The sequence below is a fragment of the Hippoglossus hippoglossus genome, chromosome 21 (genome assembly GCF_009819705.1).
Source record: "Hippoglossus hippoglossus isolate fHipHip1 chromosome 21, fHipHip1.pri, whole genome shotgun sequence".
NCBI lineage: Eukaryota > Metazoa > Chordata > Actinopteri > Pleuronectiformes > Pleuronectidae > Hippoglossus > Hippoglossus hippoglossus.
Genome location: NC_047171.1, coordinates 4539349 through 4549749, shown reverse-complemented (window position 1 = coordinate 4549749; position 10401 = coordinate 4539349). Strand labels below are relative to the sequence as shown.

Sequence of the window (10401 nt, the reverse complement as noted above, 5' to 3'; positions counted from 1 at the left end):
AGCCACTTTTTTCAATTTAAAAATGTCATCAAAACGTAAAAAATAATTTCTATACAATGGACAAGTGATGAGAAGAGACTGAGATTAGAGCTGCTGCCCGGATCTAAACCTTTAATTTGATGGGGATATGAAGGGGGGGGGGGGTCAATTAGAATGTGTTTCCGGCAGTGGAATCACCTGACGCGTGATGTCACTGCTATTTAAATAAAAAACTGCCACAACAGACACAACACCATGCTCAGATATACAGGGGAAGTACACAGGATGTAAATCAGGTTATACTGCATAAAAAACAACAACTGCATAATTAGCCTGTAAATCAGCTCTGGTTGAAGATATGCAGATTTAAAGAGAAGCAAAAATGCGTCATTATGTTGAACTAGATATTTGAAATGTTCTTGTTTGAGTCTAACCATTCCCACTACAGAAGCCTTTTTAATTTTACAATATTTATATCAGACCTTATTAGCACAAATACACAATCAGCTGGAGCCTTCATAACACAGTAACAGTCACGACACTTCCACACACACACAACAATTATTTACAATCAAACTGCACTTAAATATAATTACAGAGGAACTGCTCTGTGAAACGGCTTCACACACGTTGACACATTTTATATAACATAAATCTCAATCCTCGAATAAATCGAACCGCATCACAAACCCTGTTTCAACCTCTTAGTTAGACTGTGTGTAAATAACGTCGATGTCCCAACGTGAGTTCGAGGCTACGAGGCGACGACAGAGAGAAGACATCACTCAGGCATCACCTGCGAAATATGAGCAGAGAACAAAATATGAGACCGAGTATCGGTGAACAGTGAACTTTACTTACTCTGTCAGAATGTGCATCTGTGTCGTCCTTTACATAATAAGTTTTATTATTCACAAAATATATGCTTTAAAAATCTGTGGCAAATAACTCCAAGGATTATTCCTTTTAAGCAGCTCTTTACTTTTTGACGAAGCCGCTGGATCCCAAACTTTTCAGTGTCACTCCAGTCTTATCATTTTTACATTGGCTCCCAGTCTGGTGTAATTAATTATACAATTTATCTAACAATAATTCATATTTTATTGATTAACAAGGGTCTGCTGTCACTTCTTGAACCTAGGCTGAAAACTAGGGGGGGGGCAGAGCGTTTGCTATCAGACAGGAACTAAGGCTGACTGTGATGATGCTTTTAAATCTCAGTTTAAAACATATTCCTGAATTAACTTGGTGTGCAGGGTTATTATTGGTCTTTTATCTCTATTATTATTATTACAATTATTGTTCATGTACTTTCTGTATTTAAATTATTTGTTTTCTTTTGTGCAGCACTTTGTACTTGAACTGTATTAATAAAATTATTATTATTATTATTATTCCTTGTGACGTTGCAGTCTTTCTGTGAGTAGTTCAACCGAAGAGGGACGACTGCTCCTGCTTAGATGAAGACATTTTGGGACTAAGATTCATTGCAAATTAAAAAAAATCTTACACCTTTAATTAGGCAGTGACCCCTCAGATTCATCCTGGGACCTCTTCTGTGCCAAGCGATCTAAGATGTCTTCATGTGACCGTCCAGAAATAGATTTTTATCTAAACCAAAGACCTGGTACCAAGTCAATACGTTTGCATACAGTGTCTCACATGTCCGTCATAAATTCAGCGCAAATCCAGCTAATTAGCTAATGTCTCTCCCAGCTGCGACCAGCGCGGTGCGGCCGCCGCCTCATGTGTCAGCCTCCATTTTGAGCTGCTGACCATGTTAATTAGTTTTAATTTGCCCGGCTTAGTTGGAGCTATGCGTCGCGACACCCTCTTCACTTCGGGTGAATTTACGACGTGGCTCATGACCTCGGCCAGATGACTGAACATAATACTTTTTCATTTAAAGCCGGCATAATAAAACTAAAAATAGTTTACTCTCCTTTCTATTTAAATAGCTCGACGGTGTGTGTGTGTGTGTGTGTGCTCCGGATTGCTTGACCTACATGCCCGCGGATGGAGTAGGACCATAAACACCAGCTATTATTTACAGAATGCTGCACCAAAACATTTCCTGTATTTACTGCTATGTGCCGTGTGCGCGGTGCCAAGTCATGCAGCAAACCTTCACACACCAGACGGGTTCAGGATCAGTCTGAAGGGTTTATGGTTTTTCTTTTATTTGTGTGTATGAGCTTCATATGGAAACTTGGCTCTTAAGACGGATAGTAAAAATATATCTAAAAACAAATCCCCATTACATTAAAGCTCCGTGTTCCTCACCTACACGTTTACTCTCCTGCCATGAATGTAAAAGACGTAGTTGTTACTTTCATCTAGTGGCGAATGTTTGAATTACAACACTGGGTTGGTTAGAATGGAAGCGTTTCACCAGCTGGTGCCAGGATGAAACCAGACCAAACCTCACCAGTGCCCTTTGTTAACCTGCCTGTTTAGGATCTGCTGTTCTCTGGTCCTGTGCTGATGCTCTGGAGCTACTTCAGAATTACTCCTTGTCATTAGTGAGTCGTCCTCAAACTGTTCTGCAATATTCTGTCTATTTTTATTGTTTGGGTGCTGGACACAGAGCTTTTTATAAACAGTCTATGGTGAAGAGGGAAGTTAGAAAACTTTGTGTTCATCCTATCTGGTTTATCTGCAAACAAGATTTTGAAGTCAATGTTTTTCAAAATAAAAGCTCTGTGATTCCACTCAGTATGGTAGATTACAACTGTTTGACCTTCTATATGTGAAGTGCCTTGAGATAATGTTTATTATGATTTTGGTGCTATACAAATAAAATTGAATTGATGTTTGTAAATTATTCAAAATCATGTGGGATAAACTCAGAAATGACCTAACGTCAAGTTAACTGCTTTGAGAAACACAGCTTCTTCCTTCACTCACTCAGCACCCGGAGCTGAGCGCCGCTCTTCGCTCTCCCGGAGGTGAACTCCACCTCTCCGCTCATGTCCGGGGACGTCTGGCTGAGCGTCAGTCTGTGGACTGAGCCCGTCTTCTCCACATGGACCCGAGAGCTGGGCTGCAGAGGCTCCCCCTTCAAACTCCACTCAGGGGCTTCGGCAACAAGGTTGGACACCTCACATTCGAAGGTGGCGTCATCGGGGGCCACGACCTCCACATCCCTCAGCTCTCTGACCATTAACATAGACTGGGCTGAAACAGAAGGGAAACTGTCAGAGTTCAGACAAAAAACACTACTGGAGTATATTACCAACTTTTATTTATGTATATATGTAATTCCTTTATTTATCTTGTGTCTTTATTTAAAGATATTTTGGGGCTGGGTCATATATATATATATATATATATATATATTGCATGAGCTACAAATGGAAATTAGACGTGTCATCAGAATATTGTGGCTGTCGAGGTCGCTGCAACGCCTCCTTTTTAAGGATGTTGCAAATCGATACTTCAAATCTTAACAAAGCAGGAGTGAAATGAGCAAAACACATGTGTTAAAAATACCACGTGCTCTTGTATTTAAATCCTTTACCACTGTGTCACTCCAAGAGAAGAAGAAACCTGTGTTAGTTCTTCTTCGCCAGTAGATGGAGCTATGGAGTTATGTATGGGGTTGTGAGGGGAGTGTCACTCTACTGTCACTGTTACTTCATGTTTAACTCTTGTAATTGTTTCACAAAATGAGGCCTGGCTGTTGGGCTATGAAAACTTTATCAATATCAAACAGTCACCAAAAAGAACAGTGGTGTAGAAGCCTATATAGTGAACAAGTCCACCCCACGACTATCTACCTGTGACACATAGCTTTGTACTCAGATTATGATATATATAATATTTCTGTTCTGTAATTACAATTTAATTATTATACAATAAACAAATGCAACAAAGAATAGATAAAAATGTGTCTGTAAACTACACAAGTGCTTATGAATAATTATGGCCTCCCTTACTTTCCACTGTCAGCTTTGCGGAGCACGAGTGCTCTCCAACCTGGACACTGTACATGCCCTCATCATGCAGCGCCACCTCCTGGATGATCAGTTTGCGATAACAGCCTTCGCTGCTGATCTCGAAGCGCTCCGAGGGCAGGATGACGTTGCAGCCTTTGTACCAGCGGATGCTGCATCTGGAGTTGGACACGGCGCAGTCCAGAATCCCTCGGGTCTTCTCGAGCACGGTCTTATCCTGCAGAGGTTTTACAATGTTGACAGGAATCTCTGGAAAGGACGGAATACAGTTTGATTTCAGGACATGTACAGTAAAATGTGGTTAAAGAAGAAATCAAAATAAGCTCTGAATTCATTTATTAATGTATGAATAACTAAGTGTACTCACAGATATTGAAGTTCTACAAATCAACACACTGGTTTCACTGTATTTGACTTCAATCAACACTGTGTGTTGCTATAGAACAACAAACAGTCATCCTCTATGATCTTGCCCTGCTAAATTAATACAGTAAGAGTCATCTATGTCCTTAGAAACGCCTATTGGCATGTTTTCATTGATCAGAATACCTTCCACCTCCAGGTGAGCGACAGACTCAACATGTCTGGCGACAAACTTGATCTCTCCAGAGTCCTCCGCTCGCACACTGCACATGAGAAGAAAATGTTTGGTCCCTGAAACAAGAAGAAAATGAATTTAAATCATAAATAATCATAAACATAATTTTTCATTTCTATTCAGGGTACACTAGTGTCCTCTCATACATTAGTTTACATAGAATATCTGATTATTTTACCTGTCTTGTTGCATTATTTGAACATCATGCAGAAGTGTGATGTACGTTTTGTGATTTTAAAGCTGACCTTCCTGGCGGATCTTGATGGAACTGGTCGGTTGAATCCTCTCCCCATTCTTGTACCATTCTCCAGGCACGTCCTCCACTGAGATCTCACAGACAAACACGGCGTTCTGGTCCTCCTGGATGTCCACGTCCTCGAGGGCCTGCACGATCAACAGCTCGCGCTCTGCCAAAGGAATATATTCAAGATGTCAATGGGCAACTCTTAACAGTATCAACGTGAACGGATATAAACCCTTTACCATACAATTTAGTGCAGTTCTGCAGAATAATATTATTTTTATTTTCATGAGTGTCGTTCTTAAGTGTAACTTGAATATGACCCCCTAAGAATCTTGTCTTTGCTGACCTCCAGGGGTTTAACTTTCCACATTGCTGCAGTGCAGTACAACTAGAGGGCAGCAGAACACTACTAGTCAGCCTGGGGTTGAGTAACTGTTTCAACTGGTTAAGACCGTTGCATCACATCTGTGAAACCAGCCGTGCTTTTCTGACCTTTATAGTATTTTAGACGGCAGTTCTTTACCGTAGACCTCCACGGTGCAGGATGTGGTGGCATCTCCAGCATCGCAGGTATAAATGGCAGAATCACAGACGTGACATTTCAGGATCTGAAGGAAGCGTTTTCTTCCCATCGCATAAATGCGCAGCTCCTTGCTGGGCTTCAGCTCGACCTCGTTCTGAAACGGATGAACAAAAATATGTTATTTCAATACATTGTCCAAAGACAACTGAGAAGTTTTTACTTGAAAGTTGAATTCTACTTGTTTAGTTATGACTGAAATGCTGCTCCCACTAAGATTCGGGTGGTTTTCAGGGTGTCCCAGTGTGTTACTGGGGAAGGCGTCCATCTTGGGTGTTTAGCACTTGGTTATGAAGAAAAACAAAAACCCATCGCTCACCTTGAACCATTTTACATCGACGTTGTGTCTCGACAGCTCGCACTCAATAGCGATAACTGATCCGTCGGGGAATCTCTGGTCCTCCAGTTTTCTGAAAATGGTCACTGGGGGCTCTAGTGGAGAAAAGGCATATTTAATTAAGACGCCAGAACCCTCTCGAAAAGTTAATGTAACCTTTAGAGTAGGAAAGTTAGGTTTGGAATGTTTAATGGTGTAATTATTTAACAGTTATCAATCTGTATTAAATTAAATTTGTTTTAAAGTTAAGTGGCCTAATTTAAGTCCATTATTGTCTAAAGTAATATTATCAGTAAATAGTTTCCTCTTTGTCTTCCTGTTCCTTCACTGAATGGACGGTGCAAGATAACTTTGGAAGGTGCCACCTAATTGTTTTTATTTTAATTTCAACTCCTGAAGCTTAATACTAACTTAATAAAGTTTAGAATCCATTACACATGGACTGTGGGTCACTTCCCTTGGACGCCTGTTGCAAAGTGTCACTTAAAGGACGATATGAACCGGAGGAAGTGTGACCACACGGTCTCTGTACATGTGGGCATGTGAGTATTATTTTTAAAACATGAAAAAAATGTCAACCTACCCTTTAAGTTATGTGGACTAATGTACAGCACTGACATATTCATCCCCAGCGTTTCAGCCCCCAGCTCAACGGGGATGATACGCCCTGATTGACCTGGCACGGAGCGGATTATTTTTTTACGGCACGACGGGGGGGAACTAGCTCCTGACAGAAAAGTCCGAACAGAGCTACCACTTTTCAATGCTCCACGCTAAGCTATTTTGTGTATGGAACATGAGCCCGGATAAAGGGGAACAGTAGCCGAGCCGGCCCTCCGTTCTATTATCATGCCTCCACTGGCTGGCATTTCGTCTGAGTGGACCACTATAGCCGCCAGTCTGAGGTCACAGCAGAATTAGTACAGTAAGATTTTGTTTAGATAGGCCTGCAGTCTACTGTACACGGCCTGTGAGCTGTGAAAAACATGTTGGGTACAAGCATTAATTTGACCTAGTTTTCCTGCATCAGTACAAAGCTTATTAAAAGGCCTTGAATTACCTTGAAGTTACTTTCTAAACTAAAACAAATCACCCACCCTTCACAACGAGCCTCGCAGTCGTCTTCAGATTGTCCACAGAGAACACGAAGGAGCCGGTGTCTTCCACTGAGAGGTGAGAAATGCTGAGGCTGTGGACTTGTCCCTTGGCGCTCGTACGGAAGTGATTTGTCGGCTTGAGTTTGATTCCGTTTCTCAGCCAAGTGCCCGGGACGTTGGGATGAGAGAGCTCCACTTCGAAAGAGGCCGTTTCCCTCTCCGTGGTTGTGATGTCGGTCAGTCCCTTCTTGATGGTGATTTTGCGAGCTGTAAAGAAAAATTGCAAAACTACGTTAAACATCGAAGTAAGTAGAAGTAAAGCACATTCCTCCGCCAAGGACCAACTGTCCCCTCATTAAGCCACACATGATTTCTCTAAAACATTTATGAAAGTGCCATATTTCGCCATTTTAAAGAAAGTGAAATAAAAGTCCTGGATCCGTCCCCTGATCCAGATCTGCACTAAAATGTAATTTAGTTGTAACTTGGGTGTAACACCCCACCCATCCACATATTTTCATGGAAATCGGTTGAGTGGTTTTTGAGTAATCCTGTTAAATAACAAACAAACTCCTTGGCGGTGATTTATAAAACAACTTTAAATCTTCTGCAGTGTAAAAAAGTAAAAGCTAAAGTACATTTAGCTTCAGTGTCAAGTTCACGAGTACTTCTCTTCCTGTACTTTTCTGTATAATGAATAAATAAAAGTCAATAGTTGCAGAAAAGTTCTGTGTGTGAAAGATTAGCCCCGGGCATATTTATTCCACTTTGTGCAGACAGGGTGTCCGTGCTCTGTGACACAATGGGGCTCACGGACTGTTCCGTACACAGCAGTCTGGATTCAAACAATACGAGGTGGCACACATTGACAGGGAGATATTTTAGTCATTTGAGTATCGGGCTTTATACAAAAGCCGGCTTTGAAACTGCCAACATTTCTCACTTATTCTAACACAGACGAGCATTCCCTGTGGAAAAAAAAAAGGGCTGTTTATTTTGGAGACCCGATGACAACAACCTCAGTTTTGAAGGCCAGCGTGTAAATTTAGATGCAATGAGAGTAGCTCCAAATTCATAGGAGGTGCCAACGGCGGCCTGAAGTCCTGGCTTTCCCCTTCCCACCCACGCCAGTGTTGAAAGAACAGCCTTTAATTCACCCCCTGGCCTCTGGATCATAGGACTGAGAAATATAAGAAGTATGTGCAAAGAAAAACAATCATAAGTACTGGTTTTAATGTGTCAACATTACTACTAGTACTTTCAATAAACCTATGTGGAGCTTGTTAGCAGGACAGTTTTACTCTGTTTACAAATTCTATTTCTATTACTCGAACAAAAACAACTTGCTATTCATAAAGCACTTACTTTAAACTGTAATGTGCCTTGTCTTTGACATAGGTAATGAAATCATCAGGGCTTCATTGATCCTTTGTCAGAGCAGAGACCCTGACGTGAGAGTCAGCTCGGCCCTGTAAGACTATCACCTGTTGGTTGCCATCGTGCTCCCAGTACAAATGCCATCCTGGTCCCCAGTCACTCAAATTACTCTTACTCAGTTAATTGAGCTTTGCTTTCACAAGAGGCACTGACGGAGGTGGAGCTGTCGGCAACAGCGGTAAACAAACAAGAACAGGGCATAGTGAGAACACGTGCACACTCACGTTCCACTGTAAGCTGGGCCTGCGTGCGGTCGTGGAGGGTTTCACAGCTGTAGGTGCCCCGGTCAGACATGGCCAGTTTGCGTATGGCCAGACTGTGCTTCTGGCCCTTGTGCTTCAGGGCGTACCTGGCGTCGGGGTGGATCAGCACCCCTTGCCTCATCCACTGCACCTCTTCTGAATCCACGCTCACCTCCACCTCCAGGAGGGCCTCGCCGTATTCCTCAGCGACAACAGGCTTCATTTTCTTGGTGAATAGCACCTGTTCCTCTGAAAAATTAATTCAGGGAATTACTCGACGGGCAGCAGTTCTCATGACAACACTTTAAATTCCTTTTATATGATCATATTGTGTTTGAGCTCATCGCAGATTCTGCAAAACAATACTCTGAAGCCACAGCCCGACAGAGCAAAGTGCATTATGAATTTCAGCAGGGACACATTTGAAGTTCAGGCACAGAGACCAAGCATCAAACTCTGCGGCGTCTTGCCCCCTAATGTGTCACATACACCAAAACCACCGAGCCACTTGTCTCTGTCAGTTACCAGAGGAATTCCAACAGGAGAAGCTGTTAAAAGAAAGCTGTCAAAGACGCCTCCAACTATTTCCACTTCTCTTCGAGGGTCATAACTTATATTACGTAAAAAAGGATAACGTGGTACTAACGGTGCACAGACATTTAAACCCACTCACTTGTATGTTCACATTCACTCCAGTCCCGCTGATAATAGTTCATGGTTAAAAAACATGGTGATAACAACAAGCGAAATGGGAGCGGATTAAACTACTGTTGAATGTTGGAACTTCTGTCATTGGAGACAAATGTATATAGTTCTAGTGTTAATGGGGCGAGAAGTTACCTTGAACCTGGAGCTCTGCTTCTGAAACCCACCCCTCTGCGTCAGCTGTCACTCTGCCGCTATCTGAAACCATGCAGTTGTGGATGCAGAGCATGTGGCACAGTCCGTTGCTTGAAATGACAGTGCGCTCATTGAGAGCTACTTGTTTGCCGTTGAGGCGCCACACCAACTGAGTGTCCTCCGGTGACACCACGCACTTAAAAACGGCGTCTTCTCCCTCACGGATCGTGATGTTACGCAGCTCCGCAATGAACTCCACCACACGGGGAACTGAAGGCAAAGCGTTCAGTGGGATTAGATTCGACACTTTAAATGTCAGCCGGCCCTTTGACTGGGATTCGTACACATTTCTCCCTGAACTGCCTAAAGTTGTGAGATTTGATTGTGCTTACTTTCCACACTGACGGTGGAGGAGGTCCTGTCATCTGTGGATTCACAGGTATATTCTCCAGCATCTTCCTCCACTATTTGGTGGATGGTGAAGATTCGCTCTCGACCTTGTGCCCGTATCGTGTGCCGCCGGCTCGGGGGGATCTCCCGCCCGTCCTTCAGCCACTGCACGTCTCCTTTGGGCTTGTTGATCTCACATCGCAGCGTGAGGCTGCTTCCCTTCACACACACAGTATTCTCCACTGGTCTGATAAATTTCACCTTCATTTCTGACGAGATAAATAATGTAATTCAAGAGAGGTGACATTTCAAATCAACTAAAGTTTCAGTGGTGAGCAAAGGTCACATTTTGATTAGGGATTGCCAAATTCTCACCTTTGACTAAAAGAGTGAAAAACATCTCATCTGTGTTTATGTCACAGACGTACGCTCCAGAATCCGACAGCTGCAGGGGATTAATGGTGAGCTTGTGCGTATTACCCTCGCTGGAAATGTGAATGTTATCCTGGTTGAGCAGTTGGCCATCTTTCAGCCAGCGAACATTAGCCCGTCCGCGGCTCACAACGGCACACAGTGTGACACTCTCATTTTCATGGGCTGAGATGTTGTTACTTGCTTCTTTATTCAAAAACATGGCCGTTGGCTCTGTGAAAAAATTACATTTACAGAGCAGATGTTTTTTTAATAAGTTGCATTTGCAC

General features: G+C 42.6%; 1 protein-coding gene across 21 annotated transcripts in view; it reads right to left on the bottom strand.

Annotated features, from left to right (window-relative positions):
* Positions 1 to 374: 374 nt before the first annotated feature.
* The window catches only part of obsl1b (obscurin like cytoskeletal adaptor 1b), a 30761-nt gene continuing 20734 nt past the window's right edge, over positions 375 to 10401 (bottom strand). For 20 of the 21 annotated variants that reach the window (XM_034573803.1, XM_034573811.1, XM_034573806.1 and 17 more), the window contains 12 exons: positions 10076 to 10345; positions 9703 to 9969; positions 9311 to 9580; positions 8453 to 8719; positions 6792 to 7058; positions 5677 to 5789; positions 5301 to 5454; positions 4779 to 4940; positions 4485 to 4589; positions 3918 to 4184; positions 2887 to 3156; positions 375 to 775 (listed from right to left, as the gene is read on the bottom strand). In XM_034573803.1, the coding sequence (XP_034429694.1) occupies positions 765 to 775; positions 2887 to 3156; positions 3918 to 4184; positions 4485 to 4589; positions 4779 to 4940; positions 5301 to 5454; positions 5677 to 5789; positions 6792 to 7058; positions 8453 to 8719; positions 9311 to 9580; positions 9703 to 9969; positions 10076 to 10345 (2423 nt within the window). In that variant the 3' untranslated portion in view covers positions 375 to 764. Of the gene's footprint in view, positions 776 to 2836; positions 3157 to 3917; positions 4185 to 4484; positions 4590 to 4778; positions 4941 to 5300; positions 5455 to 5676; positions 5790 to 6791; positions 7059 to 8452; positions 8720 to 9310; positions 9581 to 9702; positions 9970 to 10075; positions 10346 to 10401 lie in introns of all 21 variants that reach the window. The other variant, XM_034573804.1, reaches the window with a different exon arrangement.